Source organism: Elephantulus edwardii, unplaced genomic scaffold (assembly GCF_000299155.1).
Source record: "Elephantulus edwardii isolate Elephantulus edwardi_28Jun2011 unplaced genomic scaffold, EleEdw1.0 scaffold00052, whole genome shotgun sequence".
NCBI classification, from domain to species: Eukaryota; Metazoa; Chordata; class Mammalia; order Macroscelidea; family Macroscelididae; genus Elephantulus; species Elephantulus edwardii.
Genome location: NW_006399802.1, coordinates 4,369,832 through 4,396,268, shown reverse-complemented (window position 1 = coordinate 4,396,268; position 26,437 = coordinate 4,369,832). Strand labels below are relative to the sequence as shown.

Here is a 26,437-nt window from a genome sequence, read left to right as displayed (position 1 = left end):
TCTCTCTCTCTCATCTTGGCTGGGGCAGGTCTCTGGCTCACTTTTCTTGGCATAAAGTGATGATGAATTGTTGGTTTCCATATGTGATATGCCCACAAGGAGGGTTTTTCCAGAGCCTAAGTGTTGCCTCTGATGACACTTCTGGAGGTGTTCAGAATCGAGTTGAGGAAAGGCCTGAGGGAGGACGAGCGAGGATAATGGGCTTCCCTGACTTCCCTTCCTTTGGAGGAGGAAGCTCTAGGGGTTGGAGTAAAAAAGTCATTTCATTTCCCTGTAGCTACAATCAGAAATTTAATATCACTGATGAATTTTTTCCCCTATGAAATGCAGCTCAATATGAGATAGGAATTTTTCAATGCTAGCAATTCACAGGCAGTGCTAAATAATAGAAGATATCAGAGGCAAGAATAAGAGGAGGGATATAGGGTCAGACCCGCCCTTCTTGCACTAAGAGCATGGTATGTTCCGTAGGCCCCATTATAGGAGGACCTCTCTTGGCCCAACAGATAAGAATCCATGAGACTCAGGGTCATGTCCACTCAGAGCCTGTTACCCACTACTTCTAGCCCATGCCCTAAACTACCAGCAAAGCAGCTGCAGCTGCTTCCTTGACCTACAGATTCTCTTCATTGGTCTTCCTTCTTGAGGTTGGGCTGCACCTGGAGGGTACCCATGGGGCAGATGATGCTGGCATAGGAGGTGTGGATGAGCGTGATTGGCTGCAGCATGGCATCAGGTGGGAAGGGAAGGGACAGGCGGAACAGAGAACATGGCTGTCTCCCTCGATGGCTGCATCCCACCTTAAGCTCTGAGGAGCAGAGCCTTCTGAAGTCAAACCTAGCCCTCTGTATCGTGTGTGGTGGTGGTCAGTATGTGCTGCTGAATTAGTTCCAGCTGCTAGTGATCCCGTGCGACAGTCTGGACCTACCCTGGCGAGTTTCTGTCTTATTCTCTTCTTAGAGGAGCTCTGGTGGTGCCGTGAAAGCATTTGGCTGTTAACCTAGCACTGAGCAGTTCAAAACCACCTTCACTTTGGGAGAAGACTTGGGCAGTGAGCTTCCAGAAGACTGGAAACCCTAAGACACTTCTCATATATTTTGTGTGGTTGCTTTGAGCCAAAATCAGCTGAGTGAGTCTTTGGTTTGGGGAGAATCTTTATGGAAGAAGATTGGCCTGATCCTTTTGGTTAGACGGTGGGCACATAATCCATTGCACCACTCGGGCCCCTGGGAGGGTACATTTGTCATGGTGACAGGACACGACATATTTTATTGAATAGTTTGTTAGTTTGATCTATGATTTAAATATTTACATGTATGGTATTTGAACTTCTAGTTTGTTAGTTTGATCTATGACTTAAATATTTACATATATGGTATCTGAACTTCTATCTATCTGTCCTCTAGCTCCAAACTTTGCAGCTGTCGGGGCATGCTTGGTTAGAGTGTGTATTTCCCTCTTCCCTAGCGTTTACAGAGCTCTGGAGTAAGCCGGGGTTCAAATCCTGGGCCTCTCTCTTACCACCTGTGTAACCTAATGCATGCCAACCTCTCCTAGAATAGCATCCACCTCCTAAACAGCATGCTTCTGGAAACTCTGGGAACTTTGATAAATGGCGATGGTTGTGGAAGGCTTCAGGCCTTTTGTTCATGTCACTATGAGTCGTGCTCGACTCAACGGCAATCAACAACAACAACAACAGCAGCAAAAAGGGGAGTAATAATAGTGAGGATAGCTTGGTGGACACTGAGGAGAACCGGTTCTTCACAGCATCGTGAGTCTGATGACTCCGTCAGTGGTAACTTGGTGTCCCGTGGGCCCCTTGTTTTTTCAGACTCCGCAGCAGTACGAGAGGGAGTACAACAACAAGCGGTCGGGCGTGGGGCCCAGCAAGTTCCACGGGTACGCCTACGACGGCATCTGGGTCATCGCGAAGACGCTTCAGAGAGCCATGGAGACACTGCATGCCAGCAGCCGGCACCAGCGGATCCAAGACTTCAACTACACAGACCACACGCTGGGCAGGATCATCCTCAACGCCATGAACGAGACCAACTTCTTCGGGGTCACGGTCAGTGCCAGGCCTCTGGCCTCTGGTTTCCTTAGCGCCCTTTGGAGTCTTCTCAGGAGGGGGTGTCTGTGGTATCAATCCTCTGCTGTGTGCCCTGCCCTCTTGGATTATTGAAACAACCTCTTATGGACTGAAGGGTTTACAACTGTCATTTTAGGAAATCCAGTGGCATAGAACATACCTGTTGGGCTGTTAAACAGAAAGTTGGTGGTTTGAATCCACCAGGAGCTCCATAGGAGAAAGATGAGAAGTCGCCTCCTGTGATGACTTACGGGCCTCGGGAACCCGACTGATGGTCACTATAAGTTAGACTCGACTCAGTGGCCGTGGGTTTGTTTTGGTGGGTTTTAGGGACAGGTGCACTGCGTGCTCTAACACGCTGGGGAGACACTTCTCTATAGCTCGTGAATGAAACAGTGAACTGACTGTGTGGCACAGAAGACAGGTGAATTTACCAGGTGGTATGATGACCTGGTGAATTGGCTGTGAAATCCAGTTCGAATCCCAGCCTTCCACATGCAAATGACCTTCTTTGAGCGACATTTTTTTTTATTTATTTACAAAAGGGGAATTATACTTTAAAAAAAAAATGAACCATTACAGAATACAACTGCTAACATTTGTTGAGCAGAGCACTTGTGCTGATGAGTTTCTCATCTGGAAAATGGGAACAGCAGTATGTGTCTTGCAGGGAAGTTGAAGAAATTAACAATGAGGATAATCCTCTCTCTCTCTTGTTGCTGTTGAGTGAGAATTGACTCTCAGCTGACCCTCCGTTGGATTTCCAGGTTGTATGACATAGGAAGAAATCGATCATCTTAATAATAACTGTTGCTGTTGAGTGGGAGCCAACCCATAGCTGACCCTCCCAGGTTTTCAGAGGCAGTAAAATGCACAGGAGGAGATCACCCATCCTTCTCCCTTGGAGCAGCTGGTGGCTTCAGACAGCTCACCTTTGGGATTGCAGCACAGATTCTTAGCACCAGAGCTCTCTAGTAATGGCTAATATTTCTTGAATGCTTGTTATGTGTTAGACATTGTGTTTATCACTTTATGTAGATTAGACACAATAATATCTGCTCAGTTCCAGGTACATGGTAGGAACCTAGTAAATGCTAGCTGGTGTTAACTGTTGACAGTGACATTGTTGCATCCTGATGCCTTCTGAGGGAAGGAGGTGCTGCAGTTATGCTCACTAAGACGAGAGCCAGGAGCTTGGATGATTTATGGATTCTGGCTAATCAGAAGTTGGCCCTGGTGGTGTAGTCTGTAGGGAGTTGTGTTGCTGACTGAGAGGTGGTGTCTTTCTGGAGATTTGGATCCACCAGCGACATCTCAGAAGAAAGATGAACAGACTCTAAAAACTCACTGGAGGGTCAGCTATGAATCGGTTCCAACTCTATGGAGGTGAGTTTTGAGTGAGCTAATCAGAGGCAGGCTGGAATCTGCGTGTGTGTGCACCCACCTGCCTGAGTCCAGGCTCTTAACTGCTGTGTCCCCTGCCTTCTGGCTGTGGAGCTCAATGGCAGTCATGATTTCTGTTTCTCTTGATGTCTCTGCTCCCAGAAAATATGGAAATTTTGTCTAAAGAATGCGAGAAGGCTCTTAGGCCGTCTTGCATACTATTCTGTAGAGTCGTTCTGCTTTGGAGATGCTGACAGAAGTGAATATGATGAGCTGATTGTGCCATTTCATAAATGTTGGTGTTTGTATGTGTATGCGCTTGGCCTTGCATTGTTGATCTGGTGGGGCAGATAGACAATGGAGTGGTCACTGAGGTGGGTGAGACTAGGGCTCATGGTTCAAGTGCAGGAGTGATATTAGGCCACAAATTACAGTAAGAGACTAAAAGAGTTCAATGTCATGTACACCGTGGCACTCTTCACAATAACCAAAAACTTGGAAACAAAGTGAGTGTCTGCCTACAGATAAATGGACACACAAAATGTAATGTATCCATAAAACAGAATGTACTACTCAGTCATGAAGGAAATGGAGGTCTAATACATACTATGGCATGAATGAGCCTTGAAAACATTATGCTTGGTAAAATAAGTCAGATACAAAAGGATAAATATTATACTATATAAATTATGTGAAATATCTAGAAAGGACAAATGCATGGAGATGAAAGTAGTTTAGAGGATAATAGGGCTGAGGGAGGGAGCTCTGGTGGCCAATGGCAAAAAAACGGCACTGCAGTCCCGAAGGCACTCAGTTCAAGGCCACCAGCTAGCTGCTCCGTGGGAGAAGGATGGGCCATCTCCTCCTGTGCGATTAACTGCCTCTGAAAACCTGCTGGAGGGTCAGCTATGGGTCCGTGCCAACTCGATTATATACAACTACAGGGCTGAGGGAAAAAAATACAGGAAGATATTGCCCAGTAAGTCCAAAGTTTCTGTTTGAGGTGATAAAAAAACCTCTGAAAATAAGATAATGGTGATGACTATACAACCCAGTGACTGCAATTAATCTCAATTAATGTACCTTTATATTGTAATCTTGTGCCATTGGGGTGTCAAATGCCATATGGTTACCCATAGTGGACAGTGTTTGATGGGGCTCCCAGTTTAAGACAGGTTTAAAACCAGGAATGGCATCCACTTCCTAAATAACATGCTTCTGGAAGCTCTATGAACTTTGAGAAATGACAATAGTTAAAGAAAGGCTTCAGGTCTTTTGTTCATAGGGTCGCTCTGAGTCTTGCTCGACTCGAAGGCAATCAGTAACAACAGTCAAAAACATATTGTAAGTAATGTACACTCAAAACGTACACTAATGTAATTAATATACACTTAAAATGGCTAAAATGGCAAATATTTCTGTTATGTCTGTTTTACTACCATTAAGAGAAAAAAGTGCTCAGAATCAAAGGAGGAAACCTGCCTAAGCCTGGAGGGGCTTCTGAGATTTTGGCGAGATAGGGAAGACTTTTTGGAGGAGGTGGCATTTGAGTTGCAGCCTGAAGGGTGGTTAGGAGTAAGCAGGGCAGGGATGAGGCTGGCAGTCTGGTGTGAGGGAGCGTGGTGAGCGGAGCGCTGAGACTGAATCAACATGTGTGTGGGTGGAGACAGCTGGGGCATTAAAGAAGCGGCTGGTGAGGCTGAGAAGTTAAGTTGGGGACAGATTCTGGAGGAGCAAGCAAAGGAAATGGTCCTGTATTTTTTTAATTAAATTTTATTCGTTTTAATGAACATTTACAGGGATTTGGGGTTTTCATTCCTTCATTGCTGCACCATTCTCTCTACCCTCCTCCCCAGTTTGTTCTTCTTCCCCCACCATCCGAATGTCTGTTTTAATTGTCCAATTGCCACAGTGCTTGTCAAAGTCAGTTCTGAGTAATGTCCTTTGTCAGTGTGTCCTTTGCCATTCGCTATCACTCCTCCTTGAGAGAGACTTCACCCTGATTCATAAGGAAAAGGGGATGGCGTATTCTCTTAGCTACTTCCTGCTGAAAAGGGATGCTGTGGGTTTCAGGGTGAAGATCTTCTCTCACTACTCTAAAGGGCCCCTTTGGCAGTAGGAAACACATAGACTATTATGGAGATTGATTTTGGAATTTAGATGCACTGTTATTGATTGTGCTTGGCCGTACATGTTCATATCCTTGAAGATGTATCATGGGGGTGTTGCAACCTAGAAGACACAAATTTAACTAACAAGTTATAAGTACATGAGTCAAAAATTATGGAAAAGTAAAAGGAAAGATTCTTTCATTGTTTTACAAACCCTCCCACAGGTCCCCTCCACCATGTAGCCATCGCTCTAGACTCCTGTGATGACAGAAATACCTAGGTCCTGTATTTTTTAAGCCAGCAGTTTTTGAAGGTAGTCCCCTGGCCAGCAATAGCAGTGTCACCTGAGAGCTTCTGAGACATACAGATTTCCAAGAAAGGCCAAAATGGTGATTTGGTCAGACACATCAGTTTGTCTATCTACAATGAAGACCCAAAAGATGAAGTAAAATACAGAAGATGGTCCTGGAATCTTGAGCATCAAATGGAAGGAGAAAGTGCTAGAACAATTACTGACTGGAGTCTGACTGAAAAGCAAGGTAGGGGAAGGGGGAAGAAAGAGAGAACAAAAGGGCTCTAATCGCCTTCTTTAGACAAAAACAACAGCAATCCTGGGTGAAGTACAAAGAAGGTGACTACCCAGATCTCCCAATAGGCCATTGAGTAACCATGTACACGTATCTACAATGAAGTAAAGTCCTATTTACCAGCTACTAGGAAAGAAATAACTCAGGCCTCCTTGCCTAGTGACCAGCGAAGCTCTCTTCCTCTGCTCTCCCCCTCCTCCCTACCATGACTGCTGTGCCATCCCCTCAACACCCAGTCCCTGATCTTCACCCTCTCCCCACACAACAGCCTCTCCAAGCAGCAGCAAGCTGTTCCATCAGAGTGGCCCCACCACTCGTGCCCACCAGCCCATCTGAGGCCACCTCACTGCAGCACCAGCTGTAGACCCACCCCTCTCACCCTGAGCCCTAGCTGTAATGTGGGGCTACTCCACTGTGAGTCAGCTACTCACCCCACCTCTCCCACCTGCTCAGCCAGCTAATCTCCCTCCTCTCTGACAAGGGACTCATCTATAAAATTTATAAAAAGCTGTCAGTACCTCAGAAAGAAAAAGAAAAGCAACTCAAGTACCAGATGGGCAAGGGACGTGAAAAGATACTTCATCAAATAAGACATTCAAATGGCCAGCAAACACATGAAGAACTTCTTGAGATCATTAGCTATTCCATTTAGACTCGCTGCTGTGGAGTTAGGACAGACTCATGCCTGAGTCTCCACTGGGTTTTTGGAGGCTGTAAATCTCACAGGAGGAGATGGCACATCTTTCTCCCACAGAGCCCCTGGTGGACGGGTTCTGCCAGAGAGGCACCACCCTTGGGTGAGCTGCACAATTCCCTATGGACTCCTTCCCACCAGAGTGCCCTCATTAGCTAGTTGTTTGTTGTTACGTGCCGTCGAGTCGTTTGCGACTCAGCGACCCTGTGTACCACAGCCCTAAAACCTGCTCTATTCTGTGCCAATCGCACTGCCTCTGACACACCCATCCCGATTACCCCAGTCACTGAATCAATCCATCTCATAGAGGGTCTTCCCCTCTTGCGCCATCCCTCCACCCTCCCAAGCATGATGTCCCTCTCCAAGGACCTGTCCCTCCTGGCAACATGTCCAAAGTGTGTCATACGAAGCCCCAGAATCCTTGCCTCCAAGGAGTTGCTTGGTTTAATCCTCTCCAGCATGAATCTGTTTGTTTTCTTGGCAGTCCATAGTACATTCAATACCCTTCTCCAGCACTACAGCTCAAAGGCAGCAATTCTCCTTCTGTCCTCCCTAGTCATTGTCCAACTCTCTGATGCATAACAAGTGATTGTAAAGACCATGGCCTGTATCAGGCGCACCTTAGTCTCCAGAGAGACACCGTTGCTCTTGAGTACTTTAGAGAGGTCCCTAACAGCAGACTTTCCCATCGCAATACGTTTTTTATTTCCTGACTGCTGGTACCAAGAGTGTTGACCATGGAGCCAAGCAAATTGAAGCTGTGGACAATCTCAATCCCTTCGCCATCCATCCTGATGCTAGCAATTGGTCCAGTGGTAAGAATCTTTGTCTTCTTCACATTGAGCCTCAGTCCATACTGAAGGCTGCAGTCCTTGACCTTCTGCAGCAAGTGCATGAGGTCCTCCTCAGTTTCAGCAAGCAGGGTTGTGTCATTTGTATAACGCAGATTGTTAATAGATCTTCCACCAATCCTGATGCCACAATTCTCCTCATTAGGTAGTAGAGAGATACAAATCAAAACAATGAAATATGGGCTCACCCGAGCTACAGGAGCAGTGTTCACTAAGACATAAAATAAGAAATGCTGATAAGGATGTGGAAATGGAACTCTCATACATTGCTGATGGGAATGCAAAATGGTGCAACCACTGTGGAAGGCAGTTTGGTGCTTCCTTAAATGTTGAAAATGGAAATAGCATTTGATCCAGCGATCCCACTACTAGGTATCTGTCCTAAAGAAATAAAAACTGTGACACAAACGGATAAATGGACACTCATGTTTATTGAAGTACTATTTATAGTAGCAAAGAGAACAAAACGACCCAAGTGTCCCTCAAAGCTGGAGTCTTTGAGTCTCATCACTAAGTGCTAGAGCCCTGTTTGTGTTCCGCAAAGAAGGTTGTGTCACTTGCGTATCACGGGTTGTTAATGAATCTTTTTCCAACTGTATGCCATATTCTCCTTCATATGGGCCAGCTGATCAGATTTTTTGTTCATATACAAATCAAATACTATCATGACACACACCTTTCCTAATTTTAGACCACACAGAATCCTTCTGTTCTTCTCAAAAGACTACCTCATGATCTATATACAGGACCCTCGTGAGCATAGTTAAATGTTCCCATTCTTTATAGGGTTATCCTTAATATTTTTACCATCCACATGGTTTAATTTCTCTGTGAAGTCAATAAAACATAGGTAGATACCTTTCTTTCTGGGATTCTCTGCTTTTAGCCAAGATCTATCTGACATCCTTAATTACATCCTTCATTTGACATCCTCTTCTGAATCTGGCTTGAACTTCTGGCAGTTCCCTGTACAGGTACTGCTGTAACGCATTTGCGCTGTTAACCCACAGACTGCATGTTTCTGCTGATTCGAATTCACCAGAAGCTCTATGGGAGAAAGATGGGAAGTCTCCTCCCATATATATTCCAGTATTGAAGGGAGCTCGGGTGGCCTAGTGGCAAGAAGCTGCACTGCAATCCCAGAGATACGTGGTTTGAATCTGATTTGACGGTACACAGACAAAAAAATAATAAAATAAAATTAGGAAGAAAAAAGATTCTAGTATTGGAAACCCAATAGAGGGTTTCTATGGGACCGACTTGGTGGCAGTGAATTTTGAATATGCTTGTTTGTGTGTGTGTGAGAGAGAGAGAGACAGAGAAGTGGGGGTGGTGAATCCTTGGAACATCTTGTAGTATCTCATACAGAACTCATTCTGTAAAATTGTGTTCTTTGGTTGAACTGGGAAAGAACCCACAGTCCTGCCTGTTGAGCCCTATCTTCCCACAGCCTCCTCCCCACCCCACCTGGGAAACCCCTGAGAACCTCTACAAGGATGTCAGTCATAACACTACAGGCCCTTTATCCTCCCTGTACAAGCTCAGAAACTCCAGAAGAATGGTGGGAGGGGACCCCAAACCTGTGGGTAGGTTTTTGGCAAAGCCAGTTCAAAACACGGGTTCCCACGCTCAGACCATCACTTCACGTTTTGTTTCTTCTTTAATAGGATGAACTTATTGTATCCAAAATCTAAAAGACTGGGTGGAGAGCTACAGAATCAAGGATGCATTCTGCAGTCTCTCCTAATCCTAGAAGCTAGCATTTTGTCTAGGCATTTGACATGTCTTAGATGGTGATCATGTATAACCACTTGTAAAGGCTCCCTGTAATCTAAGCCAAATGATACATAATCCCTACTTGATGAACAATTAGCTAAGACTGCCCAAAAACGTTCTACACAGTTTAAAGATGAGTTTCTTTCTAATGAGAAACTCCTTGACAAGTACTTATGCCTGCTCACTTGTGGCTTGTAATTCAGAGAATGTCAGAAGTGGGAATGCCCTATAGATCTTCACACCCATTGTGTTGTGCGTAGTTGTCCCTGGGTGGTAGAAATAGTTAAGTACCCAGCTGCTGACCAGAAGATTGGAAGTTGACATCTACCCAGAGATACCTCAGAAAAAAGACCTGCCAGTAGACTTCCCGAACATCAGCCATTGAAAGCCCCGGTTGATTTGTTTTTCTTTGTGCTATAGATGTTTATCTGAGGCCCAGAAAAATGGCTGCTTCAGAATCACACCATCAAGTGTTTTAGCAAAACCAACAAGGCAACTGGGCCTAGCCTGGTCCTCACCACACTCATTACCGTCTCGCATCTGCTTGTGTGAGTCCTTCTGAGTCAAAAAAGAGAGGGCAACAGAGAAACTATTCTAAACTTTTTTTTTTAGACCTTCCTTCTTCTTATCGCCTTTGTCACATATTAATATGTGCTTGTCACTGGCTTGTAAATAGGTTTCATTAAAGTTGTCTTCTGATCAAAGACGAAAAGGACATCTGACAAAATAAAAAGTGCCTTTGTGGTCCAAGGAGACCATAGAAGGCCAAGTTGAGAGATAAATAAAGAGTGAGAAAGGAAAGAAGCAAGGTGAAGTGGAAATAAATTGAAGCCTCTTCCGCCTTCTGAAGGTTTCTCATTATACAGCGCACACAGTATCCATTTTTCCACCCTCAGGCAGACTCTCTGTTCTGGGTCATACTCGTTCAACATGTTTACTATACAAAAAATCATTTAAACACATTAAATTCACTATACCCGTGATTTGATTTCCATTGATTAAGTGTGCACTTTCCCTGCTAGGAGCAGGGCCTGAGGCTCTGGGTTGCCATATTGAAGAGGAAATTTGTTGCATGCATCCTAGGTTGGAACCCCAGCTCTGTTTCTCCTTTCTGGCAGTTCCCCTCTTCACTGCCCTTGTTAGAGAATATGCTGAAATGGGTTTCAATGTTCCCACCTACACATTGGTGCCATTCTGATCTGCCTGCTATGGCCTGGAAACCTCTGTTTGCTTCCCCACCTGAAATCCCCACTTCTGTCAAACATGACAAGGAAACACAGACTTCAATTGGTTATTTAAATTTCAAAGGCCTAGAACATTCTGAGAATCCCTTTTTCTCAAGGTGCTCAGTATTTTGTAGCCAGCTCACCAGAATTCCTTAAGGGCCATGCTTTCTAACCTTGAATATGCAGGAGAATCCCCTGGGGAGCTTGGGTGGAGGTCAAATCTGCTCCAATGAGTTTGTGGTAATGGTGGTGGAGGTGGTGGAGGTGGTGGTGGTGGTGGTGGCGGCGGCGGTGGTGATGATGATATGTTCCTCTAGTTGAGTACAACTCCTTGTGACTCTGTGAACAGCAGGTGTGAACCCTGTCCTATCCTGTGCCGTCCTCACTGCTGCAATCACCATGTCAATCCATCTCATTAGCAAGCAGCCCCAGTGATTCTCTCATGGTGACTTTGAGAATCGCTAAGAACTTCATTGGATGGGTGCACACACACACATGCACACAGAGTTTTGAAACATGCCCATAATACATTTGTCTCTACATTAATTCACTTCTTAAGCAGATCCTGCTAAGACCCATCATGTGCTACCCTTATGCTGGGTGCTGGAGTACATGAAGCACTTGCTGTTGAGTTTGGGAAATAAATGAGTGCGTACATGATTGCCCATGGTCCGCAAGGTCTGCCCAAGGGCCTTGGAGAGAGGACTTGACTCCAGGCATAAAGACCTGAGAGTGTCCTCAAGTTTCCCACAATCCAGTGGCAATGCCCAGTGTCTCTGTAATTGCAGGCCACCCATCCTGTGGGTGCACGTGCTGTACCTGTGCTCGGAGTGGGAGTCTAAAACTCTACTCTCTCATCCCCAGCACTCATGTCTGTTGAATTGTGGCTTAACATGATCCTCTAAGTAGGTTTATCTGACAAAACTCGCAAAGCTCAAATTCATGGCCATCGAGTCAGAACTGACTCACATCTGATTCCCCAGGGGGTTTCTGAGGCCATAAATCACACAGGAAGAGGCTGCCCATCTTTTTCTCCTTCAGAGCTGCTGGTGGATTTGAACTGCCCGAGAGGCACGGCCTCTGAATTAGCAGCATACCTGCCTACTATGGACTCCACCACAGGAGTTCCTGTTACCTGATGAAGAAGCATTATACATTTATCAACAGAAAGATAGTACCCTTCAAAAACACTCTTGGCAAATAGATGGAGATCAGTAGGTGAAAATCAACGCCATCCTTTTGTTTGGGCAAGTATGTCTTATAATTCTCCCCAGTGTCCAGTCTCTTAGGAAAAGTGTGACATCACAGATTTCAAAATGGGTAAGTCCCTTGGGTGTGAAGACTTGAGATAACACAGCTCTAACTCCATATTACCCACTTGGACAAATATTTCCTCCAATTTTTCTTTTAAAAGACATTACATCTACTTTATAGTGCCCATGTTAAAACTAGTGTGTGCCTAACCCAAGCTGTAGTATTCTCAGTTGCTTAATATGCATGTGAAAGTTGAACCATGAATAAGAAGACTGAAAAGGAAAATATGATGCCTTTAAATTGTCACATTGGTAAAAAGTGTTGGGTAGACTGCCAAGGGAATGGGCCAGTCTGTCTTGGAGAAAGTACAATCAGGGTGGTGGTCCTTACAGGCAAGATGGTGAAGCTTCATCTCACGTACTTTGGGCATGTCATCCGAAGGGGCCAGTCCTTGGAAAAGGACATCGTGCTTGGAAAAGTCGAGGGTCAGTAAAAAAGAAGTCCCTGGATGAAATGGATTGACGCAGTGACTGCACCAGTGGGCTTGAGGATGGTGGAGATGGTGAGGATGGCTCCAGACAGGGCAGTGATTCAGAGCTGTTGTTCCTAGGGTCTCAAAGAGTCATACTCAACTTGATGGCAACTAGCAACAACATGACAGAGGCAGCACATTAACAGAACCTCATCATTCCCTACTGGAAAACTGTAAAGTCAACCTTCAGGAGCCCTGTTGGTGCAGAGGTCAGAGATTGGACCCAGGGAGTGTCCAGTCAGGTGGGTGAGGACTAAAGTGTCTGAGGGCAGCTAGCTACAGAAATGTTGGAACCAGCTCCTGAGGCACATCCTTCAGTGCTGAGAAGGCCCCACTCTCAGCCATTTCCTTTGATTGCCTCCTGATCACTCCCTGCTGGGTGGACTTGCGGTGGAAGTGATCCCAGCTGCAAACAGGGTGACCTGAGAGTTCCTCCATATAATAACTCCATTCTTCATCCTCTGTACAGCCTCTCTCAACCAATGTGAGTCTGCACATCTCAATTTAACATCTGTCAAGAGAAGCAGGCAGCAGTGGGGCCGGCCGTTTCACTTCTGATGGCTGTTATTTTTCTAATTGATCTCCCCAAGAAGGTGATGAAGAACAGCAGACCTCGATTTGCGACTTTATTGATCTATTTGCTTTTGCTGCTGGTGAACAGGAACACAGCCCTAACCAATGCGTCCCTTAAATCTAAAGTTTCAATGTAGGATTTAAAAATAATTATGTCTGCTAGGACTCAGACACCACCCCACCCCAACATTTTACCTGAAAATAGGGCACCGTCGCGTGAACTCAGTTGAGTTTGATTCCAAGTAAATGTAGCTCTCCAGGCGAGGTTAAACCGCACAGCTAGAACATGCCAGCTTCCTCCTCACCCCAGGAGAAATCGAGCTGTTAACTGAAATCTCCAGTTATTTCACACCCACTGTTGCCTGCTTCAAGGAGCCCTGGTAATACAGTAGTTATAGAATATGGCAGCTATCAAAGGTTAGCAGTTTAAAACCACCAATTTCTCCAGCAACCTTGAAAATCCAATGGGTGATTCTGCTGTGTGTCCTACAGGTTCAGTATGGATGAGAATTGACTCAGTGGTGGTGGTCTGAGTGATCACTTATTCCTACTGTTGTTGTTGTTGTTGTTAGGTGCTGTCAAGTATAGAATGATTCATTGCGACCTTATAAACAACAGATCTCTACCAAGACCTGTCTTGTGCCATCCTCATCATCTCTGACACACTTGAGCCCATTACTGTAGTTACTGTGTCAGCCCATCTCATTGAGGTCTTCCTCTCTTTCACTGACCCTTCCACCTTTCCTAGCATGATGTCCTTTTCTAAGGAATGGCTTTTCCTAACAATATGTGCAAAGTATGTGAGTAGCTTCGGCCTCCCTGGTCTCTAAGGAACTCTCTGGCTGCACCTTTTCCAAAACATAGCTATTTACTCTTTTGGTAACCAATGGGCTATTTAGTTCTCTCCTCTAACACTACCAGCTCAAAGGCATCGATTGTTCTTCTGTCATCCTTACTCACTGTCCAGTTGTCAGATGCATAGGAATAAAATACTGTGGCTTGAATCAGGCACGTCTTTTTGTTGTTGTGTACCATCAAGTCAACCCCAACCCACAGCTGACCTGCAGCAGCGTTTCAGAGGCTAAATCACAGAAGAGGAAATGGCCCATCTTTCTTCTGTGGAGCAGCTGGTGGATTTGAACTATGTACCTTTGCAATGGTAGCATAATTCCTTACCACTAAGCTACTAGGGCTCTCTTCCAGTTGTTGTTGTTTTGGTGTTTTTATGTGCTGTCAAACTGGAAATGACTCAGAGCTGACAGCTGACCCTCCAGCAGGTTTTCAGAAGCCATAAATCACAGAGGAGATTTCCTGTCCTGAAGTTATGGAGTTGATGCTCTTAGCCAAACAGAATGTTACATAAACCCATGCACTCACGTGAACACACAGTTAAATATATTTCCATTATTATTAATTTTAATGAAAGTTTACAGACCTTGGATTTCCATTCATTCATTGTTGCACTTTTCTCCTTGCCCACCCCTCCCCCCAGTTCACTCTTCTCTTTGAAAAGTAAAAGAAAAATTCTTTCATTCTTATATACTCCCTTCCAGTTAAATATATTCAGATTTAGCCCATCTCGCCTGTACATAACTATCCTGGTTTTATTTCCCATAGTAGAACTGACCATGAGGCATACGACCAGCCACACAATCATGTTTTCCCTTTGATAATCCCCAGTCTATTGACTCAGGATGAATTTGAAAGGGATTTTGAAAACCCAGAGCATTAGGGACTCCGTCTCAATGTAGAGAAGGTTCTAGCCATCCAGTAGTTGGCAGACTTTGGCTCTCGTCATCGTGTCTGTCATGACTCCATCCCCAGTCATCATTCTGGTTCTGAGTTGTTCATGTCAGGCTGTCTCTACAGGACTTCTCTGGAGCTTTACAACACTCCAAGTATAGTGGGACCCAGAAAATGAAGCTTGACCCTGAGCTGGCTCTCCATGCCCGCACGCTACACCCTAATTAGAGGAGAGCTCTTCCTGGTTGTTAACCTAGAATCAAGACTTCTAGAACTTTCCCTGCATTCTTTTTGTCTCCATCTCAGTCCCTATTAGTTTGCAGGGTTTGCATCAAATGCAAACTCAGTTAGAAGCTGATGTAATAATCTAATTTCTCTCTGTCTTTCATGGTTGACCAGAACAACCTCAACTCAGATTAAATGCTGAATTCTGCAGGACCCGATTCTCACTGCTGCCCACTGATAGTGACCCATCATTGGGTTTCTGAGGTCATTAGTCTTTATAGGAGAACATTGTTCCATGAGATAAAATGGGAAGAGGCTTTACCGAGTCTAGACTGCGCCTCCACCTTCATCTGGTGGATTCAAACCACTGGAGGTGGCTTTTGGGTTAGCAGCACGATTTGTTACAGGCTCTGGCACCAGTTGTTGTTAAGTGCTATTGAGTTGAGTATTGAAACCTGTCCCATCTTGTACCATCATCATCATCATCATCTCTGACATACTCAAGCCCATTGCTACAGTCACTGTGTCAGTCATCTCAGTTGGGGGTCTTCCTCTCCTTCATCATCTCTCTACCTTTCCAAGCATGATGTCCCTTCTCTAAAAAATAATCTCTCATGGTATACATGCCCGAAGTATGTGCATTGAAGCTTCATTATCTTTGCCTCTAATACAATAATACGGTTGACAATAATACCTCTACTACTTTCTGAGGCTGTTTAATAGGAAAATGACTGCACCTTCTCCAAGACATATCTGTTTATTCTTTTGGCAATCCATGCGATATTCAGCACTCTTCAGCACCACACTTCAAAGGCATCAATTCTTCTGGCATCCTTATTCATTGTCCAGCTCTCAAGTGCATAGCAAGTTACTGAAAAGACCATGGCCTGAATCAGGCTCAACTTAGTCCTCAAACTGACATCACTAGAGCTCCTTACAAATTAAATATAACAGGAAATAACAGATTGGAAAAACCAAATCAAAGGATGCCACCAGCCCATGACTTAGAGCTTATAGGTATTATATCACCTTAGATATTATATCACCTCTCTGTCCCTAAGTTCTCTCATCTCTAGAGGAGGGGATAGAATATAATCTACTTCATAGGGTTGTTGTAAGCAGTAACAACCTGCCTGGCACCCAGCAACTGTGTCACCATCATCATTGTCATCTTCACCATCGTTACTGCTTCTTGGTGAAACCTGTGAGAACCAGAACTCCACAGCACTGGCTTTTGTGTGTGTGTATGTGTGTGTGTTCACACTTTTCTTCATTGACATTATGTTTCATATAATCATTCCCATACATTATGTTTTATAAAATTAGTTGCCATGGGACTATGTCCATGATTACCCTGCCTTTTCAGGTCTCTACTTGATCTTTCCTGTTTCCTTTACCCCCCCTCCACTAAATTATGTGACCCTGTGATTTTACCCCCTCACCCTTCTCCACCCACCCTTTTTCCCCTTGGAGTATAACTAGTTTTACTAGTTATCCTTCTAATTTTATAATAATGGTCTTAAGCAGTATTTGTCCTTATGAGACTAAGTTCACTCAGAATAATGCTCTCCAGTCTTTCCTAAATTATGTGGTGGTGGTGGCGGCAGCATTATGTGTCATCGAGTCTCCTGCGACCCATAGGAAACTATGTACAGCAGCTCTGAACTCTGCCCTGTCCTGAGCCAGTCTCACTAATTCTGACACACCAATCCCCATTACCCCAGATACTAAATTAATCCATCTCGTCTGAGGTCCTCCTCTCCGAAGTTTGATGTCCTTTTCCAAGGAGCAGTCTCTCCTGACCACATGTCCCAAATATGTGAGACAGAGCTTCAAAATCCTAGCCTCCAAGGAGAAACTTGGTCTCACTCTCTCCAAGACAGACCTGTTTGTTTTCTTGGCAGTCCATGGTAGGTTCAAGATTCTTCTCTAGCACCACAATTTGAAGGCATCAGTTCTTCCATCATCCTTAGTCACTGTCCAGCTCTCTAGTGCACATGTGAAGAGCATGGCCTGGATCTGGTGTATCTTAGTCTCGAGATTGAAACCATTGCTTTTCAGCACTCTGGAGTGGTCCCTAACGACAGATGTTCCAAATACAATTTCTCTTTTGATTTCCTGACTGCTGGTGACAAGAGTGTTGATTATGGAACCAAGCAAGCTATTATTGTTAACAACCTCAATCTCTTTTCCATCTACCATGGTGCTGCCAAATGGCCCAGTGGTAAGAATCTTTGTCTTCTTGACGCTGAGTCATATTAAAGACTCCAGTCCTTGCTCAAGTTATGTAGGGTTTTTTGGGTTGGGCTTTTGTTTTGTTTGGTGTTGTTTTTTAAAAAATCCTTGCTCTGTGAGCTGTGTAGTATTCCATCATGTGAATGCGCCACAATTTCTCAGTCCGTTCATTGTGGTTGGACATTTGGGCTTTTTCCATGTTCTTGTGATGGTGCATAACACTGCTGTGAACATTGGTGTACAGATCTCCGTTTGTGTCTCAGTTCTAATTTTCTTGGGGTATATTCCTAGCAGCTGAACAGCTGGATCATATGGAGTTATTTAATCCCTAGTCTTGCAAATGTTCTGCCTTTGACATGGTGCAGTGTTAGCTCTCTTTTATTGCTTATTTTAGGGGAAGTATTCGCCTTTTCCTTCTCTGACATACTTCTCTCTTACTCAGGTTTCTGCTTTCACAGTTTTACTGTTTTACAATGATGACTTTTCAGAGAATAGGGTTTATACAATCACTGCATGCCTGCTCTCCACCAGTCTGTTTCACATGTATCGCCTCATCTAATACTCCTGACAATAACACGCCTACTAACTCCTACTAAGGCTGTTTAATATAAATATGGAACTGATAAGCCCTGGCAGCAAGCAGGACCTCGTCAAGTTCTCTGCTGGCCGCCACCCGAGACAGAGTTTGGACGGTGACCTCAGATCTTTTGCTTTTCCTTTACCCAGCTCAGTGCCACTCAGACCCCACGAGTCCTAAGAACTACCACTCAGCATTTTACCCAAAGCTCACTGTAGCAGATGCTGCTGGTGCACAGACCTCGTTCCCCTGAGGTTTGGGGGTTTTTGTAGGGTTTTGTTAGGCTTGCCCATCCCCCAGCCGCTGCAGTGCCTTCTGCTAATAGCTCCCACCTGGAGCCTTCACTGAGGGCTGATCCCTTCAGGGACTGGAGCCTCCTGGTCCCATGAGACCTATGAGCCACATCCCACCCTAGCGCGTGTGGCAGTAGTGATATTAGAGAACCTGGTGGCAGTTTTTATTCCAGAAGGTCCTGAGGGATTAAGCTGAGGCCAGCTGGCCCCTGAACCCACACTCAAGCTTGACCTCGTCCTCCTTCACCCCCTCACAGCTTTCTTCTGAGTCACAGCTTGAATGTATTGTCCCTGTCTGAGGCTCTGCTTGCAGGCCCCCAATTTAAGACACCTGTGCGCCGGTGCCCTAGTGGCAAGAAGCTGTGCTTCAATCCCGAAGTCACATGGTTCGAATCCACCAGCTGCTCCGTGGAAGAACCATGAGCAGTCTCCTTCTGTGCGATTAACATTCTCTCAAAACCCACCAGAAGGTCAGCTGTGGGTCAGTTCCAACTCAACCGTACACAGCTGAGACGTGGGCTGTAGGGAGCTGCGATGCTAGCCCAAAGGCTGATGGTTAGAATCCATCAGTGACACTGAGGCAGAAAGATGGGCAGTCTCCTCTCCAGAAATTGGCAACCTCTGAAAACCAGCGAAGGGTCGGCTGTGAGTCAGTCCCAGTTCTTGGCAATGGGAGTTTTGAGATTTGTCTTTCTAGGAAATAAGGGAATTTTCCAAAAGCGCTGTTTGTTGTAATCCAGTCGGTCTGTGTATTTGCTGACTTTTGGAACCACCCCTCTGTGTATCTCCTCCAGAGGGTGGGGAGATTCGGGGCCACATCCCTCCTCTTCTCCCACATTTGCTTCTACTCCTGCCTGCAGTCAGCCTTGTGAAAGCTGGGTGTGTCTCCTCTGGTGAATTAGCAGCTACTAGAAATGCAGGAGCCCCAGCTTTCATTTCTCTGGTCCACATAGTACTTCACTTAGTGCCGAGCACCTGGCGCCCTTTGTCCTCCTCTGCTGTCCTGCAGCCGCCTGTTTTGTGCGGAGGAGACTGCCCCTCCAGCAGAGCATCTGGTGGATTTGAACCGCATACCTCTGGGATTGCAGTGTGTCTTCTTGCCACTAGGCCACCAGAACTCCCTGCCTGCAGCCTTCTCTATACTAAAGACTTGTTCAATCTGAGGAACAGTCTGGCCTGACAGCAACAGGATTAGCAGGACAGGTGTTCAGGATGATGAAGACAGCACAGGATAGGACAGGGTTTAGGTCTGTTGTTGATAGGGCCGCAGTGAGTCATGAACGGCACTAAGAACAACAGCTGTGTAGTTCTTGAATGTGCTGATGGGGATGCCCAGATTCTTGCTGTGTTAAACCTGTTGTTGTGTGCTGTCGAGACTCCTAGCTGACCCTCTAGATAACCTGGCATGTTACAATGGCAGACTTCTCCATGGCATAGTGTGTTTGGGGTGAGGTTCCTTGTGGATTCCTTCCTGAGACAGTAGAGAACTCCAGCCCTTACCTCTGCCCCCCACTTCTCCCAGGGCCCAAGGGGCATGGAGTGGCTGGCCGTCATACATTCAGAGTTTCTGAGATGTAATCGCTAGTAATAAACAACAGCTGTAATAATAATCGTTGACGTGTGACTGCTCTGTTTACAGAGCACATTTCTATTTCATTCCTCCTGCGTTTCGCAATGACATTTATTTGTGTAAAGCTAATAATAGTCATCTGTTTATGGCCTCCTCCCACGTATCCAGGCAGCATCCTAAGCATTTTCTACACATTCTTGAATGTGATGCTCCTGTCACACATTCCAAGCTCAAACTCACTGCCAGCGAGTTGGTTCCTACTCTGGGCATTCTTATCAGACAGAGTAGAACTGCCCCATAAGAAAAGAAGATACTTATTTTATAATATTTATGTAAAAAAGAAATCTTTACCACCTCAGGAGGCAGTTACTTTATCTTTCTCCTGCAGAATGGCTGGTGAATCTGAACCATCAACCTTCTGGTTAGTGGCCCCGTGTTTAATCCACTGTTCCACCAGCACAGCCACTTAATAAAGGACGAATAAGCCCAGTGCCTAGAATGACCCTCTCGATCAGCCACTCTCACCTCTGTCACCCATCAGCCAACCCACTGTCACTGAGTTCATTCTAGCTCACAGCTACCTTCCTCAGGCTGTAAATCTAAACACAAGGAAGTGGCCTGTCTTTCTCCTCCTGAGTAGCTGAGGGTTTAAACTGCCAGCCTATGAGTTAGTAGCCCACAGCTTAACCTACTAGACCACCAGGGGCCTCATGTCACCTTCTCACGGAGACTTTGTTTAAAACTACAGCTCCCTCCCCAACCCCCTGGTTCTCCAGCTCATTCTTTCTTCTCAGTAGTTACCACCACTGACCGCTACAGCTTTTACTTATTGGTCAGTTTGGATTTGTGTTCTATCTCCAGGGTTTGGAACTGACACACAGCTGGCCCTCCTGTGGGCTTGGGAGGCTGTGAATCTTAAGAGAGGAGATTGCCCATCTTTCTCTCATGGAGAAGCTGGTAGAGTTGAATGAACCACCAGAGAGGCCGGAGCTTTGGATACGCATAGGCCTTTGAGTGATCGTGAGTGCCTTATAAATCCTTGTGTAATGAGTGACTGATTTAAATAAATAATGACCATGTCATGGATTAAGAAAACAGGCTCAGCAAGTCTAAATGAGTTATCTTCAGGGATACGGGGAGTAAAGGACAGTTTTACTCCAGGCTGCCTTCTCTGGCTGACTCTAAAGCCCTTGTTCTTAACTGTGCGGAGCAGAACCATGGCTAAGAACATGATGATTCAGCCAGTACCCCCAGCACTTCTGATAAGCCAGCCTTGAGCCAGATCCCAGTTGAGCAAGGCATGGACTTGCCCCCAAGGACTCACCACCGAAGTCAGAACATGAGGAGGCTGGGAGGGAGAGCAAGTTCCAATAGAACAGTCGCCATCTAGTGGACTCGTCCTCTGCCTTCTCTCTGAGGCCCATAGAGTGGCTGTGGCTGTGTTTGAAAGTTGGTCACCAGCTCTCTTCTCAGGCACCTCAGGGTGCGCCGAAGCCTTCAGCATTTTTATTAGCAACTGAGGCTGCTAACTGATCACTCAGGGATTGTCCCCATGTTAATAGGGGGACACTGTGGTTCTCCGTCTGTGCTGTATGTATGTCCGTTCTTCTGCTTTGAGCTCCTTGATAATGGGCCCTTCATTCTCTCCGCATGACCATGGCTTATGTCAGACTTACCTCTTACATATGAAATACATTTTGACTGAATCTATTAAACAGCTATAACTCAGAGAGGCAATGTAGCTACACTGGGGTCCCACGGTGAACCTGCTTGGGATAAAATCCTGGGTCTTCAAATTATACATCTGTGTCTCAAAATCTCATTGAAGGAAGACTCATCAACACCCTGTGTTATGCAGATGACACAACCTTGCTCCCTAAAAGTGAGAAGGGCTTGAAGCACATGCTACAGAAGATCAAGGACTAGATCCACTATAGATTACATCTCAATATCAAGAACACAAAAATCCTCACCACCAGCATTATAGGCAACATTCTTGATAGATGGAGAAAATACTGAAGTTGTTAATTAACTCATCTTACTTAGATCCATAATCAACCACCTTGGGACCAGGAGTCAAGATATCAAGAGATTTATTGCACTGGGGAGAAATCTGCTCCAGGTCCCTCTTCAGGGTACTGAAGAGTAATAATGTCAGTTTTATGACTAAGGTATGCCTGATCCAAGCTATGGTCTTCTCGATTGCTTTCTATGCCTCTAAAAGTTTGACAGTGACTAAAGATGAGAGAAGTGAACTGATGACTTTGAGTTGTGGTGTTGAAGGAATACTGGATATCCATGGACTGCCAAAAGAATGTCCTGGAGAAAGTGAAAACTAGGGTGTCCCTGGGTGTCAAGGATAGTGGAACTCCATCTCACATACTTTGGACATGTTAGGAGGGATCAGTCCTTGAAGAAGGACATCATGCTTGGAAAGATAGAGTGTCAACAAAGGAGCGGAAGAACCTCATTGAGATAGACTGGCATAGTAACTGTAACAAGGGGCTTGAGTGTGTCAGAGATGATGCGGATGGCACAGGATAGGGCAGGGTTCAGATCTACTGTTCATAGGGTCCCTGTGAGGCACAGTGGTAGACTTGAAGGCACAGAAAAACAGCATGACATGTCTTAGTCTTAGCCTCCCTTCCCCCCATTTATTTAAGTGCAGCAACAAATCCCAGATTTCAGTATACCGCTCAGGAAAGAAACCTCCTCCTTCTGCTGTCAGATCAATTTGAAAGATCAAAATAATGTAGTTTAGCAATTTGCCTATATTGATGCCTAGCCTTCCAGAGCTCACAAATTTTATTTCCTCAAGTCAAGGGAGAGGGGCGAGAATAACTGTTTCCTTAAGATGACACTGTGGGGGAGTGTATCATCCTATGAGAATGTCAACAGAAGCCAGGTATTCCCACTCTATGCTAGTCCCTGAGAGAAGCAGAGAGGGTGGCTCATGGTAGCAAGTGCTTTAATGACACGTATAATGACAATAAAAGAAAAATATCACTGCTGACAAGTTAGCTGTGGCAGCCCTACAGGAAAGAGGTTGTAAATCTTTTTGAGAGCAGATTTCTCAGCTCTCTCGTGGGCAGTCACTGGTGAGTTAGAACAGCCAGCCTTTTGGTTAGCAACCCAACACTTTAAAACCTACACAACCAGAGCTGCTTGCAACCATAATAGGTATGTTGTTGTTGTTTGTTGATTGCCATCGAGTGAAGCATGACTCATAGCAACCCTATGAACAAAAAGACCTGAAGCCTTTCTATAACTATGGAAACTCTATGAACTTTGAAAAATGAAAGGTATAGCATAGTAGTTATCCAGTGAATGGTACTGGACACCATGCAGTGCCCAAGGATGATGGAAGCAGAGTAAGATGCCTTGGAGTTGTGGTGCTGAAGAAGGGTATTGAATACACTGTGGACTGCTAGGAGAAGAACAAACAGGTTTGTCCTGGAGAGGGTGAAGCCTGGTTGCTCCTTGGAAGCAAGGATTCTGAAGCTTCGTCTGACATAACTTTGGGCATGTTGCAAGGAGGGACCAGTCCTTGGACAGGGACATCATGCTGGGAGGGTGGAGGGACAGCGCAAGAGAGGAAGACCCTGCATGAGATGGATTGATTCAGTGGCTGGGGTAATGGGGATGGGCATGTACAATAAAGTTGGCTCAAGATAGAGCAATTATGTGTAAGGTCACCATGAATCACAGGTGACTCAGCGGCACATAACAACAGCAACAGCGCTAAGCGAGAATGGCCCCGAGTGGTAGCAATCTTGGCTGCTAATCAGAAGGGTCAAGTCCACCCAGAGGTCTCTCGAAAGAAAAGCCTGGCGATCTACTTCTGAAACATCAGCAACTGAAAAATGTTGATCAAATGGGCAACATTTAACCAGGAATAAAGCTCAGAAATAGGAAGGAGTAGAATAGAGGGATTAATGGAAATGAGAATCACAGGAAGCAAGTGGGAAGAGGGTTGTTACATGGTTGTTTTGTGTCGTGGAGTCAGAACCGACCCAGAGCTGACCCTCCAGCGGGTTTTCAGAGGCAGTAAACCACAGGAGGAGATTTTCCATCCACCTCCCTCGAAGCAGCTGGCGGAGTCGAACCACGTGCCTTGAGAAAGCAGTGTAACTTCTTACCACTTTTAATGTCATAAAATATGTGTAAGTGGTTGAATGGGAAACCTTTTCTCTGTAAACTTGAACTCAAATCACCAAGAAAAAAGAAGAAACCCCAATTCTACTCTGACACACAAGGGGTCACCATGAATCGGAATGATTTCTGTGTCAGCTGGTTAACTGGTTAAATGCTAAACTCTGAAATACATTTTCTCAGCTGCTCCTCACCAACCTCTCTAAGTGCAGGCCTGATATCAGTGGTTTGCAAGAGAGAAAATGACAAATTTAAAGCATTTCTCCCCAGATCATAAAGTTAGTGGGTAAAGGAGCAGGCATTTGAACCCAGGCAGGTAAACGTTCATCTCTTGCATTTTAACCAGTTTCCTACACCAAGGAAAGTGTTGCTTTGCTGCTGTTGTCTGGTGCTGTCAAGTCCACTGCGACTCATAACATCCCTGTGAACAGATCTCAACCTTGTCCTGTGCTGTGCCGTCCTCACGACCTCTGATAATGCTCTAGCACGTTGTTACAGTCCTGTGCCGCTCCTAGGACAAGGAAATCCTAGGGAGAGAGGACCAGAGCTGAAGGTGATGAATGGGATTATCACGGCTCACCCCACCAATTCCCAAGTGAGCAACTGAAGGCCCTTGAGAACATGGCGCACAAAAGGCAAGGTTGACGTCGTTGTAGAATGAGTGTGAGGATCCAAGGGGCGGGGGTGGGGTCTGGAAAGAAGGAGGATGAGGTGGGGGGGGAGATTAATCATGGATTTGCACAGTTTTATGGGAGGGTGAGGGAAATTGGAAGAATCTGGTCTACAAAACAATGTATTCTAATTTTGTAAATAAACTAGTATAATTTAAAAAAAAAGAAAGAAAAATTTAAAAAGGCAAAGTTGAAGGCAGACCATCTGTGTGAACAATCTCCACGTCTTTTGTTTGGCCAGCGAGTTCTCGAAGGAGCCCTGCCCCTGGTTCTCACTCCTCCTAGGCTGAGGAGAGCGTTATTATCCTACAACTCCAGGCTACATGTTCTTATTTATTCATGCAGTTAAAAATAGCATACATTTCTTATTCCAGTTACAAAAAGAATACATGTTTACTGTATGAAATTCAGAAATTATAATCAAGCACCAAAAAAGAATATCGCAGTTCCCATACCCTCATCATTTACAAAGCTTCGTCGGTAGGGTGAGGTGCTGCTCACTGAAAAGCTGTGCGTCTCCAGGAGTTCGAAACACCAGCCCTTCCACGAAGGAAAGATGGACAGTTTCCTCCTGCTAAAAGGGTAACAGTCTTGGAGACCGAGGAGGAGGATCAAGCAGGAATTGGAGTCAACTTGATAGCATCGAGTTAACATGAGCATTTACGAAGCCATGCGTTGTGGTCATGTTAAATTAGCCATCTCTTATGATGGGAGAGCTGCCTTTAGTCTGCCATGTACTTGTTTTCAAAGTATTTTTGTAAGACGTGTTGCTAACTCAGAGGCCTCACCGCTCTGCTGGTTTGAATACACCAGCAACTCGAAAGGAGAAAGGTGATCACTCTCTTCCTGCGTGAGTAAGGCCTTGGCCAGTGTTCAGATGGCACAGATCATGGCACGCATGATCATTTTGGTTGTATTTTACCACAGTTTAATTTGAAAAAAAAATCAAGGGCCTTTCCATATAGAAACTTTAAACTGTTCAAAAATACAATGAAATATAGTGAGTGTTAGAGATTACATTTTATTCTCCTGCCCCCATATGCGTTGCTCACCCAAAGACCAAGCGTGTCTGGCAGTTGGAACCCAGTAGCAGCTCTGGGGACCATCTATGGGTCACATCCACCGGGACTATTTACAGCCTTAGAAACCCAGTGCGGGAGGTTAGCTGTGAGTTGCTTCCAACTCAAGGGCGGTGAGTTTAAGACTGAGCAAACTGCATGTTGTAAATCCTAACTTAGCAGAAGAGATGAAGACCCTTAAAGAGAGGCACTGACAGTAAGCCTGGCAGTGGGCTTGAGCACGGAGGAGGCTATTGAGCGTGGCACAGGATCTGGCAAGGCTTCTCTCTCGTTCATAGAGTGGCAGTGATGACATCTAATGGCACAACAGCATGGGAACAGGGCTTGTCTTTGTTATATTAATGGTGCTGTATCAATGTCGTGTGTGTTTTCAGCCAGTTACTTTTTAGCATAAAAGGAGCACATTCTTCACAGAAGGCAGCAGTGGGGGGGGGGGACACACATCACATAAAGATCACCAAGGAGCTGAGGAAGAGAACAAGAAGTTCTCTCAGAGCTGACGTTCACACTTCTCACCTCCCAAACTTTGAAAAGATAAATGCTGTTTTTGAAGCCACATTCTTGTGATTTATGTTGTCGTTGTCATTGTTGTTGTTGTTATGTGCCTTTGAATCACTTGAGACTCATAGCAACCTTATACAAGAGCTCTAAACCCTGCTCTATCCTGTGCTAACCTCACTGTCTCTGACACACCTACCCTCATTACCCCGATCACTGACTTGATCCATCTCATCAAGGGTCTTCCTCTCCTGGGCTGTCCCTTCACTCTCCTCAGCATTACTTCCTTCTCCAAGGACCAGTCCCTTCTTGCAA

At 45.3% G+C, this 26,437-nt stretch overlaps 1 protein-coding gene across 1 annotated transcript in view; it reads left to right on the top strand.

Moving 5' to 3' along the window:
* The window catches only part of GABBR2 (gamma-aminobutyric acid (GABA) B receptor, 2), a 518,990-nt gene that overhangs the window by 320,716 nt on the left and 171,837 nt on the right, over positions 1-26,437 (top strand). Inside the window, exon 7 of the mRNA XM_006886874.1 lies at positions 1,835-2,071. Coding sequence (XP_006886936.1) covers positions 1,835-2,071 — 237 coding nt within the window. The remainder of the gene's footprint in view (positions 1-1,834; positions 2,072-26,437) is intronic.